This window comes from Portunus trituberculatus, chromosome 33, assembly GCF_017591435.1.
Source record: "Portunus trituberculatus isolate SZX2019 chromosome 33, ASM1759143v1, whole genome shotgun sequence".
Lineage (NCBI taxonomy): Eukaryota > Metazoa > Arthropoda > Malacostraca > Decapoda > Portunidae > Portunus > Portunus trituberculatus.
The window spans coordinates 7,366,148-7,386,874 of NC_059287.1; the positions used below are offsets into that span (position 1 = coordinate 7,366,148).

The 20,727-nt window shown below is 42.0% G+C and overlaps 1 protein-coding gene across 3 annotated transcripts in view; it reads right to left on the reverse strand.

The window, feature by feature from the left end:
- LOC123512180 (nipped-B-like protein) overlaps positions 1–20,727 on the reverse strand; it is a 97,499-nt gene that overhangs the window by 65,151 nt on the left and 11,621 nt on the right. For all 3 annotated transcript variants that reach the window (XM_045268416.1, XM_045268414.1, XM_045268415.1), the window contains exon 2: positions 6,096–6,186. In XM_045268416.1, coding sequence (XP_045124351.1) covers positions 6,096–6,168 — 73 coding nt within the window. In that variant the 5' untranslated portion in view covers positions 6,169–6,186. The remainder of the gene's footprint in view (positions 1–6,095; positions 6,187–20,727) is intronic.

A 20,727-nucleotide genomic window follows, 5' to 3' on the forward strand; every position in this document is an offset into this window, starting at 1 on the left:
ACTACTTCACAATGCATTAAGAAACCTTTATTACCAAATAAATTAATTCGCTGACTTTTTTTCCCCCACTTGATCTATTCGTTCCCCGTAATTTCAAAAGTTCTCAGTGCGAAATGTCAGCTAAGAAAGAGTTGTGTGGCCACGCAAGTCAGACATAATGTGCAGTGTGGTGACGGGTGGACAAAGAACAGCTCTTATTGCATGGACTACGAGTAATATTGCTGATGTCTGGTGAAATTTGGGAAGTTAACTATTTATCAGCCCGCCAGCCGTGTGTGTATTTACCTCTCCATATCTACATATCTCCATATCTACACTTATCCATTTTTTTTTTTTAAACTCGTTGTTGTTGTTGTTGTGTGTGTGTGTGTGTGTGTGTGTGTGTGTGTGTGTGTGTGTGTGTGTGTGTGTGTGCGTGTGTGTGTGTGATTCAATTCGGTCGTCTGCTGGTCACCCAGCCAGTCTTCCCCATTACGGAGTCGAGCTCAGAGCTCTTAGACCGATCTTCGGGTAGGACTGAGACCACAACAGACTTGCCCATTTGCCTCGCCGCTTACCGGGATTCGAACCCGGCCCTCTCGATTGAGGCGAGCGTGCTGACCACTACACTACGCGGTGTGTGTGTGTGTGTGTGTGTGTGTGTGTGTGTGTGTGTGTGTGTGTGTGTGTGTGTGTGTGTGTGTGTGTGTGTGTTTCACTGTTTGATCTGCTGCAGTCTCTGACGAGACAGCCAGACGTTACCCTACGGAACGAGCTCAGAGCTCATTATTTCCGATCTTCGGATAGGCCTGAGACCAGGCACACACCACATACCGGGACAAGGTCACAACTCCTCGATTTACATCCCGTACCTACTCACTGCTAGGTGAACAGGGGCTACACGTGAAAGGAGACACACCCAAATATCTCCACCCGGCCGGGGAATCGAACCCCGGTTCTCTAGCTTGTGAAGCCAGCGCTCTAACCACTGAGCTACCGGGTGTGTGTGTGTGTGTGTGTGTGTGTGTGTGTGTGTGTGTGTGTGTGTGTGTGTGTGTGTGTGTGTCACTGATCTGCTGCAGTCTCTGACGAGACAGCCAGACGTTACCCTACGGAATGAGCTCAGAGCTCATTATTTCCGATCTTCGGATAGGCCTGAGACCAGGCACACACCACACACCGGGACAAAAAGGTCACAACTCCTTGATTTACATCCCGTACCTACTCACTGCTAGGTGAACAGTGGCTACACGTGAAAGGAGACACACCCAAATATCTCCACCCGGCCGGGGAATCGAACCACGGTCCTCTGGCTTGTGAAGCCAGCGCTCTAACCACTGAGCTACCGGATGTGTGTGTGTGTGTGTGTGTGTGTGTGTGTGTGTAATTCACTGTTTGATCTGCTGCAGTCTCTGACGAGACAGCCAGACGTTACCCTACGGAACGAGCTCAGAGCTCATTGTTTCCGATCTTCGGATAGGCCTGAGACCAGGCACACACCACACACCGGGACAACAAGGTCACAACTCCTCGATTTACATCCCGTACCTACTCACTGCTAGGTGAACAGGGGCTACACGTCAAAGGAGACACACCCAAATATCTCCACCCGGTCGGGGAATCGAACCCCGGTCATCTGGCTTGTGAAGCCAGCGCTCTAACCACTGAGCTACCGGACCGTGTGTGTGTGTGTGTGTGTGTGTGTGTGTGTGTGTGTGTGTGTGTGTGTGTGTGTGTGTGTGTGTGTGTGTGTGTGTGTGTGTGTCTCCTTCCTCTTTCAATGCCAGTTGGTGAGAACAAGGGATGCTGCAATGTGCCTTGAAATCGGATAGCCGTGGAGGGTCTACTCTAACTTACATGAACTAGCTATTACTACTACCCGTACTTATAATCTTACTTTGCCATGCATAAGGCAGCAATATAACTTCTTCCAGCTGCCCATAACTTTTTCAACAAAGTCGCAGCCACCACACTCACTATTATTTCTAGTTACCAGAGCTGGGCGTGTTACTGGATATCTCCAGACCTCGAAACGCAGGTAGTCCATACCTGTACTTCAGCACCTAAAATTTTTCCCTTAGTCAGGTACCGCACCTCTGTACCTCCGGTACGGTACCCAAAATTATTAACGCGCGCCTGAAAAATCTTGTCACTACCTCAAAAAATATAACAAAATACAAGTAAGCTCCATATACACGTAATATATATATATATATATATATATATATATATATATATATATATATATATATATATATATATATATATATATATATATATATATATATATATATATATATATATATATATATATATATATATTTGACATATTTCTTTCTTGTATTTGGCATTTTCTAGTTACAAGAACCTGGCAACTTTGCTGCTGCTGCTGCTGCTGCTGCTGCTCTCTCTCTCTCTCTCTCTCTCTCTCTCTCTCTCTCTCTCTAACAGGCACAATGTCATAAAAATCAAGAACCGCCCAAAACGGCCGAAAGTAATGCTACAGAGTGCGAACTGTTATTTATTATTATTTTTTTTATTTATTTATTTTTTTTTTTATCTTTGAAAATTTCAGGTGCGGAGTTACGGACTCAGAATTTCGCCTTTACTCACGTCTCAGGTACAGAGGTACGGACTTAAAATTTCGCCTTTCTGTACCTGTTACTTCCGCATTTTTGAAAATTTTCCGCACTTCGGACCTCCGCACCTCGTTTGAAGCGAGAGAGAGAGAGAGAGAGAGAGAGAGAGAGAGAGAGAGAGAGAGAGAGAGAGAGAGAGAGAAATTACATGGAATAGTTTAATGCGCTAGCGTTGGCGATGTCGTCGACGTTGAAGTAGTAGTAGTAATAGTAGCAGTAGCAGCAGCAGTAGTAGTAGTGGTAGTAATGGTGGTGGAGGTAATAGTAGTGGTAGTAGTAGCAGCAGAAGTGGTGGTAGTGGGGTAGTAATATCAGAAGTAAAATACTTACTAAAGCTCACACAATTAAAGGGGTGGCAAGTGAAGTACAAATGAGTTTTACTGCGAGGTGGAGTATACATGTATATTGTATATTGTGATACAAAGTTCAGAGGTGGGGTAGCAATACCAGGTGGGGGTATGGAACTTTAAGGACAGAGGGAGAGGTAAACAGCTGGAGTAGAGCACTATGGATGGATAAATAAGGAGATTGATGATGATGTTATTGTTGGAGGAGGAGGAGGAGGAGGAGGAGGAGGAGGAGGAGGAGGAGGAGGAGGAGGAGGAGGAGGAGGAGGAGGAGGAGGACGACGACGACGACTAATAGTAATAGACATGAACCTCATAACTTAACAATTACATGACCCAATCAACTGTAGTAACGTGAACCAAAGTATCACTGATATCACACACACACACACACACACACACACACACACACACACACACACACACACACACACACACACAGTAAGACACGAAAACAGTCTTAAAGAAAAAGCAAAATAGGCTTGAGGCAAAATGAAGTCCAGTATGACACGAGAGAGGAGAGAGAAGGTTACGTCACATTTCTTGGATACCAGACTCCTTCGAACCTACCATGTGGGACGTCTTAAGAATACTCGTTCAACACTCTCCTCTATTATTAAGACACGCAGACATAATTTATTATTTTAAACTGATAATTTACTTTGAGATATTTGTCACTGGTCTCTTTATTTTATGGCCAACGTCTATTAACACTTGGAAAATAAAGCCACAATTTGAGAAGAATATAGAAGGTATCGACATGGCTACAAAAACCCCAATGAAGAGAACAGGATCCAAACTCCCGTTGCAGTTGCCAGATTCACCTCATATCGTAATATTTCACATAAAAGTCGATTTACTGCATATCGTATCTTTTTGGATATTCTACTATCACATACACCAAGATATCAAAATAGCTAAAGTATCTTAAACACGTATCTACGTCATAAACGCTTAAATAGTAAAATTAAGGTTATATACGTACATGTGCTTTATATCTATCTATCTATCTATCCATTTTATATATATATATATATATATATATATATATATATATATATATATATATATATATATAATTTTCAATTCCCGAAACAAAAATGAATTAGTTCCTCAACTGATAACTTAAAGTTTGAATGATATCTTTTTCCTGGTAGGCAAAATGAAACCATGAACATATGAAGTCCCGCAAATGAATTTATTTTCATAACTATGAAATCAAAGTTTGATAATAAGAACGTTTATATCCAACCAGAACCGTTCTTCTGCAGAGACGTTTTCGACGTTACTGAGACCTAACAATGTTAGTTAATGGACAGTGGCCATTCCGACAAGTTACTTCTGGTATAAGGCATCCATGTTTATCCAGGCAATGGCAAGACACTGCATAGAGACATGGTGATGAAAGCACTACAACACCCTCGAGCTATTTCGGTTTCGACCTCATTTTTCTTTTTTTTTTTTCTTTTTTCAAAGAAAAAGTCCCTAAAAATCAGTACATCAGGCGACATTTTGCTCTTTATCAGGGGTTCTCAACCTTTTTCTAGTTAAGAACCCCCTGAGTTATAAAGACCATCTACCCGGATCCCAAGTAATCTGACATCGAACAGAATGTTAATTTAGTGACTGACACTAACCCAATATGCAATAGAATTGCAAAGGACAATATTGAATCAGCCATCTAAGTACCCCTGGAATGTTAATTTAATGACTGACACTAACCTAATATGTAATGGTACTGCAAAGGATATTATTAAATCAGCTAAGTATCCTTGGAATTTTGTAAATCCCTGGGGATTCGTGAACCTCAGGTTGACAACCCCTGCTCTATGTTAGTCATATAAATTCAAGTAATTATAAAGAAATACCATAGCGAAATAACAGAAAAATAATGGAAGGAGTATAAGCATAGTAAATCAATAAATGCATCGTAATATATTGTTTATAGACGACTACTCTAACGTAAGACGATGGTGACCATCTGAATTGAACCAGCCGGCAAACACTAAAAACTTGACAGTTTTGGTCCTCTCCTATTGTCAGACCCTAAAGGAAATGATCCAAAAATTATACAAATTTGGAGGATAATAATAAATCAAAGAGGCAGTATTTATACATTGGCAACTAAAATTCATTACATTTAGCATACGAAAACTTAAAAGCCAGTGAATTATTGTTAATACCTAAACAGACATGCCAAAAAAGTATTATCAAATTTGGTATAAAATAAAACAAAAGAAGTAGCGTTTATAAATCAACACTAGTTACCAGTTACCAGTATTCACCATTGCTACCTCTGTGTATTAACTATAATTAATGGTACAACGGAACCATGCACGGTTTGGGGTCCGAGAGGTCCTCAAGCGCACGCGTTCGAATCCTGACCATGGCCAGTGTAGGAAGGGCTTCCTTACTAGGGATAATGGTTCCCTATTAATAGTGGTATAATGGAACCATGCAAGGTTTAGGGTCCGATAGGTCCTCACGCGCACAGGTTCAAATCTTGACCATGGTCCGAGTGTAGGAAGGGCTTCCTTACTAGGGATGACGGTTCCCTGGAGGGTGGGCATTCAGATAGGAGGTAACCCATAAATTCCCGTGAAAATACCCACATAGTGTTTAAAGTATTCCTATGCACGGGAACAGTGTTGACAGAACGGCTACCAAGCAGTGATGCAGCCTTCAGATACCGTGACGCGAGTGTTACGCCTAGATATAGGTAATAGAGACAGTGATACAACCGTGAAAATAAAGTATAGGTATTAGGTAATGGCGTATCTATACGGGTAATGGTGATCTGGCGATAAAGAGAGTATAATACAGTACATAGCTGATGAAGACTCGCACTGGTAAATAATGGTGGTATGGAAGTAATGTAACCATGATTATAATGCACAGGTAATAGAAAATCACTTGTAATAATGGTGACGAAGTGACAATCTTGAGTATAATACTAGATTATGCTGCACTCGCGTTAAAAGAGACCTGAAGAGAAGTAACCATGATTATATGAAGATGCAAGCTCAAGTATATAAGATATAGTAAGTATTGGTAAAGGTAATGGAGACTTGGAAGAGGAACCGCGAGTGCAATGTATGTAACGTGACTAAATGAAGTGGGTCATACTTACGCTGGGTGAGACTGGTGATGCCCGCTAGGGTGGTGATGGGCACTTGCGGATTGGTGTTCGGCTCCCCATTCATCCTGCCCCATCACTACACCTGCAAAGACACACACGCACACTAAGCTAACCGACAACAACAACAACAATAACAACAACACTGCTACCACTACACCACACACCTCATGATCCCGTCCGTATTCAGAAACGCTTTGGTCTTACCGCGACTGTTTTCAAAGGCAATAGAGATAGTTAGATGGGTTCTCAAGAGTGTTTCTCCTGTTTACACTATAGAAATCGTGTTATTCTATCATCAGAATTACAAAAAAAAAAAAAAAAATCCTAAAAATCCAGATCAACTTGCACTACAGCCTTCTGAAAGTATCGGTGTGGACGGAAGTATTTCTGAATAAGGTTCATATGACTATAGTCCTGTAAGGCGGCTGACAAGCCCCAATCCATCCAATCTGGCAACACTGTTAAACTCGAGCATATCATAAATATTAGGAATAGCCACAACTAACAGTACATACAGGCAGCAATGGTAAATGCAGTTAAAGACAGTAAATTTTGATGTTCTAGCCTTAAATGATGCCTATATATTAAGAACAGCGATATGAATATTGATCACAAATAATATACACAGATAACAATGGTGAATACTACTACAGACAGACAATTAGGAGGTTCCAGTATTAAACGTTGCCTGTGTCTACCATTAATATTAACAAGTACTCCTAAAGTGTAGAGCATGCATAAATTCAAGACAAATAAATAGGTTGCAAAAGTACAATAACGCAGCCTTGAGCACCCATGGGTTATTTAACGGCAAGGAATAGCCACGTGATACTGTACAATAGATGGGACTGACAACAAGACAATAGACTGGATAGGAGATGCATGGCTCAGGGGAAGACAACAGAAAGGATTGATGTTTGGAGTGATTGGAGTGAGGTTACGGAAAGACTTCAAAATCAGATTGCATGAACAGTGAGGCCTGTTAGATGTGAGTGTATACGGGTTTAACACACACACACACACACACACACACACACACACACACACACACACACACACACACACACACACATGCAACGAGTGTGCATAGTTTTAAAGAAAAATTGGATAAGTGTAGATATGGAGACGGGGCCACACGAGCATAAAGCCCAGGCCCTGTAAAACTACAAATAGGTAAATACACACACACAGCGTAGTGTAGTGATTAGCACACTCAGCTCACAACCTAGAAGGCCTGGGTTCGAGTCCGGCGCGGCAAGGCAAATGGGCAAGCCTCTTAATGTGCAGCCCATGTTCACCTTGCAGCAACTAGGTACGGGATATAACTCGAGGGTTTGTGGCCTCGCTTTCCCGGTGTGTGGAGTGTGTTGTGGTCTCAGTCCTACCCGAAGATCGGGTCTATGAGCTCTGAGCTCGCTCCGCAATGGGGAAGGCTGGCTGTGTGACTAGCAGACGAACGTGGTGAATTACGAGCGCGCGCAAGCACATGCACGCACGCACGCACGCACGCACACACACACACACACACACACACACACACACACACACACACGTGTTACTTAACACTACTAGACACTTGTAATGGCTTCCAATCCACGCCAACTGCTGCTACAGGTGTGAATGTATGTATTTAGTGATATATTAGAAGCTGTGGGATGCAGTAGCAGCAACAGCAGAGGTAGAAACAGCTGCAGTACGAGAAGTGAAGCACACACACACACACACACACACACACACACACACACACACACACACACACACACACACACACACACACACTTGACCCTGAAGTCCCTCACATAAATAATATCGGAGGCTTTAAATCGATCATTTGGTAAATATTTCACTTCAACACCTTCACTTCTCCCACTACCACCACCACCCATACCAATCTTGACAATTTTCCAACAACAAAAGAAAAGTAAAATAAAAGAGAACAAGTAGAAATATGTTGTTCCGTTATTTTCTCCTTTAAAACAACAAATAAACGATCAAGTGACTAAAATGGCTGCAATAAAGAAGTCATATTAAGACAAGAGAGCAATAAACATGCCATCTGTGCCATTCACACGCGGGATAGGAGCAGGTGAGTGACGGGAAAGTTGGCAACACTGGGTCATTACACCACCACCATCACTACCACCACTAATCGTCCCCCGCACCATCATAGCTAGTATGTGTGCCTTGCATTACTATTCCTACATGAGACTTCACTATAAATACATCTATATATTACATAAACCTTCATACTAATAATAAATCAGTAAGCATTTGTTGTCATAATAAAGGTAATAATATAAACGTTAACGATCTGAGCTAGTTCTCGATTTTTTCAACTTTTGTCAATTTCCTTTCAAGTACCAAGTCTCTCTCTCTCTCTCTCTCTCTCTCTCTCTCTCTCTCTCTCTCTCTCTCTCTCTCTCCTAAAACATCGCCTTCCTTACTTCCTCCTTCCTGTCCTTCCCAGCTTATTACCGTATTCCAAAGCGTATATAGCCAATGATTATCGCACCAACACTCAAAACCAAGGTGAAGCATCGTATTCAGAATCTTACAAGGTCAATTAATTACCGTACCCTCGCCCAACGTTGAGAAGTACAGAACATACCTTTATACAAGACTAGGGCATACGAGGCAAGGAAAGAAATGCTAAATGTTATAAAAGTACCCGGGAACCTTGTAATATCTCTCTCTCTCTCTCTCTCTCTCTCTCTCTCTCTCTCTCTCTCTCTCTCTCAGCGTAACATTCTTAGAGTATAACGGTAAGAAGAAGAAGAAGAAGAAGAAGAAGAAGAAGAAGAAGAAGAAGAAGAAGAAGAAGAAGAAGAAGAAGAATCATTATCACCTCCACCATCATTACCACCACCACCACAACAAGAACAGCAAAAACCAAAAGGTTTCAAGGGCATCAGTGACAGACGGACATTCCCTGTCTGTCCCTTATAACCCGACACACACACACAGAGAGAGAGAGAGAGAGAGAGAGAGAGAGAGAGATGCACGCACACTCGCACAACGGTACATCAAGAGGCCTGCGTGCACTACTAACACCACCACCACCACCACCACCTCCACCACCACCACCGCTACCGCTTCCACCAGCAACAAAGAGGAGGACGGCAGGTTCTTAAAGGTTTCCCTCTCAGCTGGCAACACTTGGCAACCTAACCTACCAGTTGACTTAATATTTCTCCTCCTTTCTCCAACCCTTGCTGTGTGGGAGATAGTAACAGAGGAAAAGGACACACACACACACACACACAGTCCAGTAGCTCAGTGGTTAGAGCGCTGGCTTCACAAGCCAGAGGACCGGGGCTCGATTCCCCGGCCGGGTGGAGATATTTGGGTGTCTCTCCTTTCACGTGTAGCCCCTGTTCACCTAGCAGTGAGTAGGTACGGGATGTAAATCGAGGAGTTGTGACCTTGTCGTCTCGGTGTGTGGTGTGTGCCTGGTCTCAGGCCTATCCGAAGATCGGAAATAATGAGCTCTGAGCTCGTTCCGTAGGGTAACGTCTGGCTGTCTCGTCAGAGACTGCAGCAGATCAAACAGTGAAACAGTGAAACACACTGCAGTTTTGAGAGAGAGAGAGAGAGAGAGAGAGAGAGTGTGTGTGGGAAGGAGTATCAGCTGATCGCGTGCCTGTCTGCCTCGGTGAGAGGAGGAAGAGAAGCAGAGACAGACTCCCCACCACTTCCTTCCCCCACCCTTCATACACACGCATTCTTCCAATCCCCCAACTCCACCCCCACTCCTCTCTCTCTCTCTCTCTCTCTCTCTCTCTCTCTCTCTCTCTCTCTCTCTCTGCTGCTGTCTGCTTCCCTGCTCCCCCTAGTCAGGCACCAAGCGAAACCTTTGTTATAGAAGCAAGGCGGGGAAAGCTCTCTCTCTCTCTCTCTCTCTCTCTCTCTCTCTCTCTCTCTCTCTCTGTGTGTGTGTGTGTGTGTGTGTGTGTGTGTGTGTGTGTGTGTGTGTGTGTGTGTGTGTGTGTGTTTCTATCATATATATATATATATATATATTTTTTTTTTTTTTCTTTCTTAACGCTAATCTTCATGCAAAGTGTATGTCATCTATGTTTGTAACGCACTATGCTGTTTGTTACATCTTCGCGCAGTTGATATCTAAAATGTTGTTTACGTAATTTTGGGTACACGTTGATGCCTTGATGTTATTATTTACAGTATGCAATATCAAGGTCAGTAACCAGTGTAGAATAATAAATAAGTTAAAGTCAGATACAGTTAGAATGCGAAGCGATAAGAAATTTTATCAGTGACAGATGAATGGAATAGACTCAGTAATCAGTAGTTAGCACCACGTCACTAAGGTTTAAAAGATTAGACAATCATGGACAGCAATGATAAAGGAAATAACAGGTTTAAGCTTGATAAGGTTAAATTTCAGATACGAAGAAATTGGCTATCAGAAGCAGATTACTAGCATAGATTCGGTTTTTAAAGAGTTAGTAGTCAGTAGAAAGCTTTAGAATTAAATTGAGCAGATTCATGGATAAGAACTACTGGTGGAAATTGGTAAGTGTTTATATCATTTCTCCAACAGGTCTCATAACTTCCTGCACCTTCCCGTGTTTATTCATGTTTACTTAATTTTATTATGTTCAAACCTTCAAATTCGCCCACTTAAACATCACCTCATCAAAACTTCTTATTATCAAAAACATCAGTAAACAATTTCGTGATACTTTGACACAATATAAAGATGAATTAGCAAATAAATACAAGAAAGTGAGACACCATACACGCAAACACAAAAGAAAAAACAAGGAAATTAAGTACCATACACGCACTTACTGACAATAAAACATACATAACTGCGTAAAAGTAAACAAAGTCGTAACACCACACATACATAAAGGAACTGTCAAAGGCTTTATGGAAGGGTAAATAAAGTACGTTAACTGATATTGTCTCATCGTGCACGCTGGACACATCGTTAAAGAAGGCCAACATCTGTCAAACGATACACTATTGAAAAAAACGTGTTGAGTAACGAATTATCTTACTTCTCTATAAAAAGACTAATAGCTGAAAAGAACGCACCAGTTTATCTAGTACGATCAATATTTGTTTAAATAGTAGTCTATTCAAAAAAAAATGAGTACCAAATTCTTACTTTCATCTAAAAAAAAATAATACTAATAAAAGACGCACTAATTTATCTAGCATGAATGTTTCTAATTATTGAGTGCAGCGTCAGACACTACCTACACATCTACCCTAAATTCAGTACAGCAAGTTAAAACAATGGCAACAGTAACCTTACCTTGACGACCACCAGGGGCGAGAACGGCCAGACATCACGAGACTGACTGACCACGCGGAAAGAATTAACTACTATGCCACACAATACCAACACTGCCGACCATAATATATGCAATATGAGAGAATACCATGTATCCCTTCCTACAAGACAACAGTAACCTCACTTTGACAACCACCAGGGCGAGACAGCTTCCACACAGCGCGCGAGAAAAACTAATCACTGTACCAGGCAATATAAACACTGCCTACCATAAATTTAGCAATAACGCGTCCCTTCCTATAAAAGGCACCAGTAACCTCACCTTGACAACCACCAGGGCGAGAACAGCTCCGAGACATCACGAGACAGAGAAAACACAGAATAAAGGAGTGTCGCGCAACGCACCACATTAATAACATATTACTGGATGTATGACTTGCGTGGTGATCAGTAGCGAAGTAAAACATGCACGCCAAACAAAGCAGGCCCCCTTCCCTCCCCACGCACACTACACCAAGAAGAGAAACACGAAAAAAAGTGACAAAAATAGAAGATAAGCTAAAGAAATTAAGAAAAAAATATCATGGAGAAAAAAAGATAAAGATCAAGTAAAAGATAAAGATATAAAGAAAAAGTAAGACGAGAAAAATATAAATGATGAGACACCAAAACTACGATGAAAAAAAGAAAAAAGGAGAAAAAAATATCTATAAACATGAGAATAAATACTAAGATTACAAGAAGTTATCGCTAACATACTGATATAACAGAGAGAGAGAGAGAGAGAGAGAGAGAGAGAGAGAGAGAGAGAGAGAGAGAGAGAGAGAGAAACGCAAAAAAGATCGTTCACTAACACAACACACACACACACACACACACACACACACACACACACACACACACACACTAAAGGTTAACATCACGTTTGGTTCATGAATTAGTTACGCTGATTTTTCTTTCTTTCCTGTCACGTCACTCACTCACGCTAATGCACGCTGCCCAAACTTTTATGCATTGCACGCTACGTAAGGTTAATAATGATACCTAATAACAAAAACAATAACAATAACAACAATAATAAATGATAATAATAACGAAAGATGTATATATATTCTGGTGATATTTACGTTACAATACGAAAATAGATAATGCAAGATATTAAAAGTTTAACGTGTAAATGTATCAACAAAGAAACAAATAATATATAAGCTTATGTATTCCTTGTGCTATTAACGTAATGAGTAAATGTCAAATGTTTGATTATAGATACAGAGAAGTTCAACAAGATATAAAACATACATATGCTATTAAACTCATACTTTCTTACACCAACGACGCTCCTTTGTCTATTCAGAGAGAGAGAGAGAGAGAGAGAGAGAGAGAGAGAGAGAGAGAGAGAGAGAGAGAGAGAGAGAGATAATGTTACGATGATCAAATAAATGTACCGTAAGTTGAAAAACATCAATCTCTCTCTCTCTCTCTCTCTCTCTCTCTCTCTCTCTCAGGCATGAAGTCACCTTTACAGAATGCAAGAGTTTCCTATGAAGTGCTCGTAAAGAAAACGGAAGACATGGCAAAGCTTGGGTACGTTTATGAATGGATGGACACCGCCTCCCGCCGAAACACGCGTAGTAGTAGTAGTAGTAGTAGTAGTAGTAGTAGTAGTAGTAGTAGTAGTAGTAGTAGTAGTAGTAGTAGTAGTAGTAGTAGTAGTAGTAGTAGTAGTAGTAGTAAAAAAAGAAAACTAATTTTCATCAATAAACAATCTTGATTTTATAAGCGCACAACATACACCCTTACACACACACACACACACGCACGACCAACATCAGTAACACACTACCAACACACCATGAGTAATATTACTAAAACTTCTTATAGCTAGCCCAAGTTTATATTTGGTGGGCAATATATTTCAATCTTTCTCCTAATCTGAAAACTCTCTCTCTCTCTCTCTCTCTCTCTCTCTCTCTCTCTCTCTAAGATATTATTGTGCATTTTAAGTCATTTTCCAAGAGAGAGAGAGAGAGAGAGAGAGAGAGAGAGAGAGAGAGAGAGAGAGAGAGAGAGAGAGAGTCAGTCAACCAGCTAGCCAGACATTCCCCGCCACAGTCTTTACATCACGATCCCTCTCCTCGTGGCCACCCAGACAATACCAGTGACAGCAGAGAGTTCACACAGTCCACAGAGGCAAGGCTGACCCATGCTCTCTTAGACAAACACTTCTGCGCTCAACCTCCGCTAATTTGAAAAGGCTCTGAGAGTTATGTGGGGTTTTCAAGCGTGTTTTAGCAGTTTCAGTGACAAAATAATAAGATTTTTATGTCACTTGAAGGTAAGAGTCTACAGCAGTGATAGTCAACCTGGGTGCATGGTGCACCCCAGGGTGCATGATTTTTTTCAAAGGGTACATGGAAATAATGGGGTACATGGAGGGGTACATGACAAGGCTAGTGTGTACAAGAATGCACACTACAAATACAAATACAAATACAAATACAAATGGAATATCTGATATTCCATTTGTATTTTTTTTTCAAACCATTTGAAAAATCACATTATTTGTACATTTAAAAATAGAAATACAAAAGGTATACACATATAATTATATTGTTTTATTATACAGTTACCACCTATATAATTGTTTAGGACCAAGTAGCTATTTTTTATATTTAAAATAGAGACCTAATACTTTTATTTATATATTTTCGGTCTTAAAAATAAAAAACAATGTGATTTTTTTTTTTTTTTTTTTTTTTTTTTTTTTTTTTTGTCGACGGCGCTAGGGTACATGAATTTTTCAAGAGCTCCCGGAAGGGTGCATGATCTTAGAAAAGGTTGAAGAACACTGGTCTACAGAACCAGGTTAGTCGTCTCTGTGGCCTTTAAAAACAGTCATGCTAATAGCAAAGCGTTTCAAAATAGCAGAGATGATAATGTTCTCTCACCATGACAATTTTCATATGCAGCAGAGATAATTAGCCGTGTTCTCAAGAGTGTTTCCCCAGTTAATAATACTTAAATATATTTGGAATAAAAAAAAAATTAAAATCCATGCAACTTCAAATAAAGCCTTTGGAATGTAGCGAAAGTGTGGTGTAGAAGGGTTTCAAAATAGGATTATGTAACAAACGTACTCTTAAAACAATCCATCTATCAGATCTAATTTCTATGGCGAGATAATTACCCGTGTTCTTGTACCCATTTTCCTTAATTGATGACGTATAATATGCATCACTATACCACTGTAATAATCAAAACACCCTTGGAAACCCATGTAACTTCCAACAGACGGTGAAATTAGTCGGTGTTAAGAGACGATGCTTCTGAAGCGCTGTCATCACACCCAGAGTTGAACGCCCATCATACCACACGAAGCGCGCCAGGTGAATTGGAAGGCCAGTGATGTAGATATAACTAGTGTGGTAAATGAGGCATAACAAAAGTGACAGAAGCATATAAGCACAAAGTCAATAATCGGGATAAGAAAATAGGTGGTGGGTTTTAAAATAAGATAGGAAGCAGCTGAGTGTTAGATGAATGGGGAAACTCGGTAATCACGTCAGTCCCAAGTCAATAAAGAGTTTGAAAAAATTAGCTAGATAGGATGAGGATAACAGGGAATAAATGGATAGGCATGTTTTGTAGGACAGACATGTGTATATGGGTTTGTTTGTTTTTTAAACTTTCGAGTTTACTATTACTACCACCACCATCAGCACTACTACTACTACTACTACTACGACGACGACGACGACGACTACGGATGGAGCACAATCAGTAATTAGGTTGCCAGTACCGAGAAAATAGATATACGGATGGGGAGGGATGACAGGTGGGATATAGTGCCACGTATGGACCTAATGGCTTCTCCCAGTGACCATTGTATTCTTCAGTTATTTAGCTCTTTTCGCACACTTCAACACTGGGCGGTCGTGTACCATAACCTGCCACGTGACAAGGAAAGGTGTGTGTGTGTGTGTGTGTGTGTGTGTGTGTGTGTGTGTGTGTGTGTGTGTGTGTGTAATTCACCTCGGTCGCCTGCTGGTCACCCAGCCAGTCTTCCCCATTACGGAGCGAGCTCAGAGCTCATAGACCGATCTTCGGGTAGGACTGAGACCACATCAACACACAACACACATCGGGAAAGCGAGGCCACAACCCCTCGAGTTACATCCCGTACCTATTTACTGCTAGTTGAACAGGGGCCACACATTAAGAGGCTTGCCCATTTGCCTCGCCGCTTACCGGGACTTGAACCCGGCCCTCTCGATTGTGAGTCGAGCGTGCTAACCACTACACAATTTTCATGTGTGTGTGTGTGTGTGTGTGTGTGTGTGTGTGTGTCGCACGCTCCTCACCCAATTATCAACATCAGATAATAACATTGCAGGGGGCGCTGCCATTACCACCACCAACACATCACCACTAATCTTATCAACAAGTGGCTATCACTAACACCACCACCAACTCCACGTGTAGTCAGGCAGGCTTGCTCTCTCTCTCTCTCTCTCTCTCTCTCTCTCTCTCTCTCTCTCTCTCTCTCTCTCTCTCTCTCAGGACGGACCGAACGACCATAATCTAATGAACATCGCAGTAACATCACCACTACCACAAACCAGCGTCTGAGAGAGAGAGAGAGAGAGAGAGAGAGAGAGAGAGAGAGAGAGAGAGAGAGAGTCTACGCACGAATGCCTGTGAGAATGTCAACAATGTGTGTGTGTGTGTGTGTGTGTGTGTGTGTGTGTGTGTGTGTGTGTGTTATGTCTACGTATGACTGTCTGGTAGATGTCAATTGTCAGTGTGTGTGTGTGTGTAGGAGCAGCAAGTAAGAAGCGAGAGAGAGAGAGAGAGAGAGAGAGAGAGAGAGAGAGAGAGAGAGAGAGAGAGAGAGAGAGAGAGAGAGAGAGCGGAGCAAAGAACAGAGAATGGCTGGCTGGCTGGTCTCGTCTGTGCTACCACTCTCACCACCACCTCTTCCCACACCACCCCAAACTTCCCACCTTAACTTACCCTTACTAGCCAACACTACGCATCTCATCACCTCCAAAGCTACACCCAGACCTACATCATCACACAGTACAGAACTCAACACCTTTATACATGATACACACGGCCCAAAACACAGGGAGTGGCGGAAGATTCAGCACAGCGGGGTCTGAGATGCGCGGTGGTGCCAGATTGACCCAAACAGAAGCGAGGGAGGAGCAGAAAAGCGCGGGAAACTGCGAGAGGTGACAACGTAGCGTTCGTCTCTCTCTCTCTCTCTCTCTCTCTCTCTCTCTCTCTCAACCAGAGGAAGAACACATGAAGGGAAAAGGTAAGGGAGTAGTGTGGTTATACTATATAGCTCTCTCTCTCTCTCTCTCTCTCTCAGCGGATAGATGATAATAATGTATCTAAACGAAGTAGGTTTAAGACGATTTTCTTCGTACCCTCGTCCGATTCCTTAGTCACAGCTGTTATATATATATATATATATATATATATATATATATATATATATATATATATATATATATATATATATATAATTGTAAAACTCTCCTCGTATTTCAGTACAACTTTTCCTTTCTCTTCCTACTCTTCATTGATTATTACCATTGTTACGAAGACAATCAAATAAAAATACTAGCATGAAACATAGTACCGAGGATGCTGATTCAGTTTCGTCCCTTCTTCCTCTCCCTTAGTTACAAGTGTTACTGAGAACATAAACTATTGAAGAGCATAAGAGCACGAGGATGCTCCTAATGTAATTTTCTCCTCTTCCTGTTTTTAAATTATACACACTCTTTAGATAGAGAGAAAGAAGTAATAAAGAAAATTTCATCGAACAGCGTCTCATAACAAGGAGGGCTTCGCCGCCTCTCCTCTTGCCTCGCTTCAGCCTCCTCATCCTCTACTCCTCCTCCGTGGTAGTGGTGGTAGTGGCGGTCGAGTCACGTGACCGTCTGACCCTGAATCTGGTGCAAATTATACTATAATTCTGTGTTGTGTCTCACAGCTTATTACACTACGCCTCTCTCTCTCTCTCTCTCTCTCTCTCTCTCTCTCTCTCTCTCTAATTTTGTGGCAGAGAGAGAGAGAGAGAGAGAGAGAGAGAGAGAGAGAGAGAGACGCGGCATATTTGGAAGAGATTTGCATGCAGCGGTGAAGCGCTTGAAGCGAGAGAGAGAGAGAGAGAGAGAGAGAGAGAGAGAGAGAGAGAGAGAGAGAGAGAGAGCAGCTGGGTTAGGCTGGCTGGTCGCTACGCTACGTCAGAGCTCTCTCTCTCTCTCCCTCTCTCAAGAGCGCGACGCCTCATCCCGGACCATTCTCTCTCTCTCTCTCTCTCTCTCTCTCTCTCTCTCTCCACTACAACCATCCAGCATCCATCCGGGATCATCCTATATTTCTTTACCTTGCATACCCTCTCTCTCTCTCTCTCTCTCTCTCTCTCTCTCTCTCTCTCAGCTGCTGTCCCTGCGAAGCAGCTGTTAGTGTGATCAATAACCGTGCAGATTGACAGATACGTCCCCTAACTGTTCTCCTGCTTAACGCTACCACCACCACCACCACCACCACCACTACTACTACTACTACTACTACCACCACCACTACCACTACCACTACTACCACTACCACTAATAACAATAATAATAATATTAATAATAATAATAATAATAACACTGGTGCTGGTGCTGTTGATGTTGCTGCATTTGGAAATTCCCCGCCTATCTGCCACAGCTACTACTGCTGGATACCTCACTACTATTACTATTACTACTACTCTACTACTACTGCTACTGCTGCTGCTGCTGCTGCTGCTGCTACCGCCACTAGATCAATGGATTCAGACCCTTTGCTCCATATTCCTTACTTGCCTTCCTTCAGTGGTGTGTGTGTGTGTGGTGTGTAGTAGTAGTAGTAGTAGTAGTAGTAGTAGTAGTAGTAGTAGTAGTAGTAGTAGTAGTAGTAGTAGTAGTAGTAGTGGTGGTGGTGGTGGTGGTGGTGGTGGTGGTGGTGGTGGTATCATCTAAGCACTGTGCTGAGGGGAGGGGAGGGGGGGCGCAGACGAGGAGACGAGACGAGACAAGACAAGACAAGACAAGGCAAGGCAAGGCAAGGCAAAAAAGGTTGGCTGGCTGGCAGGTAGGCAGGCAGGCAGCGGTGAATCATGCCACGCCGACAGACAGACATTTAACTAGACACGCTGAGGAGGTCGTGTGCTTACTACTATTTACAGACGCTGCTGGGGACGTGGGGCACTGACTGAGCCTCGACACCAACAGAGGGAGAGCTGCGAGTAATTCATGACTGAGCACTTGAAATTTAAAGGTCTACATTCACAAACGCTACGCTCTCTCACCACGACTATTTTCTGAGGCCATAAAAATAATTCGCTGGATTCTCAAGAGCATTTATCCAGTTTATAATGCAGGAATCTTGTCAAAATACATGGAAAGAACTGTGACAATGACCCTATAAATACGTGTTAACTTCATCTAAAACCTTTCGAAAGTAGAGGTACAGAGAAGGAATGCTTGAAAATAGATAAATAGTATATAAATTAATGACAAACTGAACTTAACTTAAATAACTGAATTAAAACACTTATGAAAGAATTATAAGAAAATTTTAAAATCAAACGCTTAACATTTGCATCACATAGTGAATGACTTAATTAAACAGCTACAACAAATATTGAAGGTATATACGAAAAAAGTAAGAAAATTTTGTCGAGAGAGAGAGAGAGAGAGAGAGAGAGAGAGAGAGAGAGAGAGAGAGAGAGAGAGAGAGAGAGAGAGAGTCGTTTTTTCTATGTAACCGCATTATTGAAAGAACTATAGTTAGAGTCGAGTATTATTATTGTTACTACTTTGTTACTACTACTACTACTACTACTACTACTACTACTAGTAGTAGTAGTAGTAGTAGTAGTAGTAGTAGTAGTAGTACACGGTTATGGTGAAATATATCTTGTAATGAAAGGAGGAGGAGGAGGAGGAGGAGGAGGAGGAGGAGGAGGAGGAGGAGGAGGAGGAGGAATGGGAAATAAGAATGAGGTAAAGGAAAAAGAAAACAAGAAAAATAACAGCAAGAACAGGATAAAAACAGCAGAACAACAAAAGGAAAATGAATATATAAAACACCACATGGCCCGATTAGAAGCCATAAACACAGGACACCGACATACACACAGACACACACAAGACTATCCAAAAAAATCACAGGCCCAACACTGACACTACCGACGTGTGTGTGTGTGTGTGTGTGTGTGTGTGTGTGTGTGTGTGTGTGTGTGTGTGTGTGTGTGTGTGTGTGTGTAATTCACCTCGGTTTCCCGCTGGTCACCCAGCCAGTCTTCCCCATTACGGAGTGAGCTCAGAGCTCATAGACCGATCTTCGGGTAGGACTGAGACCACAACACACACCGAGAAAGCGAGGCCACAACCCCTCTAGTTACATCCCGTACCTATTTACTGATAGGTGAACAGGGACCACACATTATTAAGAGGCTTGCCCATTTGCCTTGCCGCCCCGGGACTCGAACCCGGCCCTCCCGATTGTGAGTCGAGCGTGCTAACCACTACACTACGCGGTGTGTGTGTATTTACCTAGTTGTAGTTATACAGGGCCTGGGCTTTATGCTCGTGTGGCCCCGTCTTCATAGCTACACTTATACAATCCTACTTTAAAAGTAAGCACACTCGTTGCAGACACTACTTCATTTAAACTGTTCCACGTCTCAATGTGTGTGTGTGTGTGTGTGTGTGTGTGTGTGTGTGTGTGTGTGTGTGTGTGTGTGTGTGTGTGTGTGTGTGTTAAATAACTGATGGCACTTACTGCCTGTTGTGTGATATGATAAGGTGTTGTGAGATAAGATAACCGTGGTGCCTGTGAGTCTATCTGTTACACTACTATTACTACCACCACCACCACCACAGCCTCTCTTATTCCTCTTCCTCCTTGCGTGCTAATGCTTTCTTCACTCTCAAGCTACCTTTCCACCACACACACACACACACACACACACACACACACACACACACACACACATAATAATAATAATAATAATAATAATAATAATAACAATAATTAGTATGTACATAAAAAAACAAAAATAATGATAATCAAATATGAGAGAGAGAGAGAGAGAGAGAGAGAGAGAGAGAGAGAGAGAGAGAGAGAGAGAGAGAGAGAGAGAGAGAAATCAAATATAACACCGGAAAAGATAAAGAAGGAAAAGTTAGTTTTATCTCAGACGCATCCCCTCTCTCTCTCTCTCTCTCTCTCTCTCTCGCTGCGTCACCGTCCTACTCCCTTTCTCTGTGACCTTGTGCGTCTGGCAGGAGGAGGAGGAGGAGGAGGAGGAGA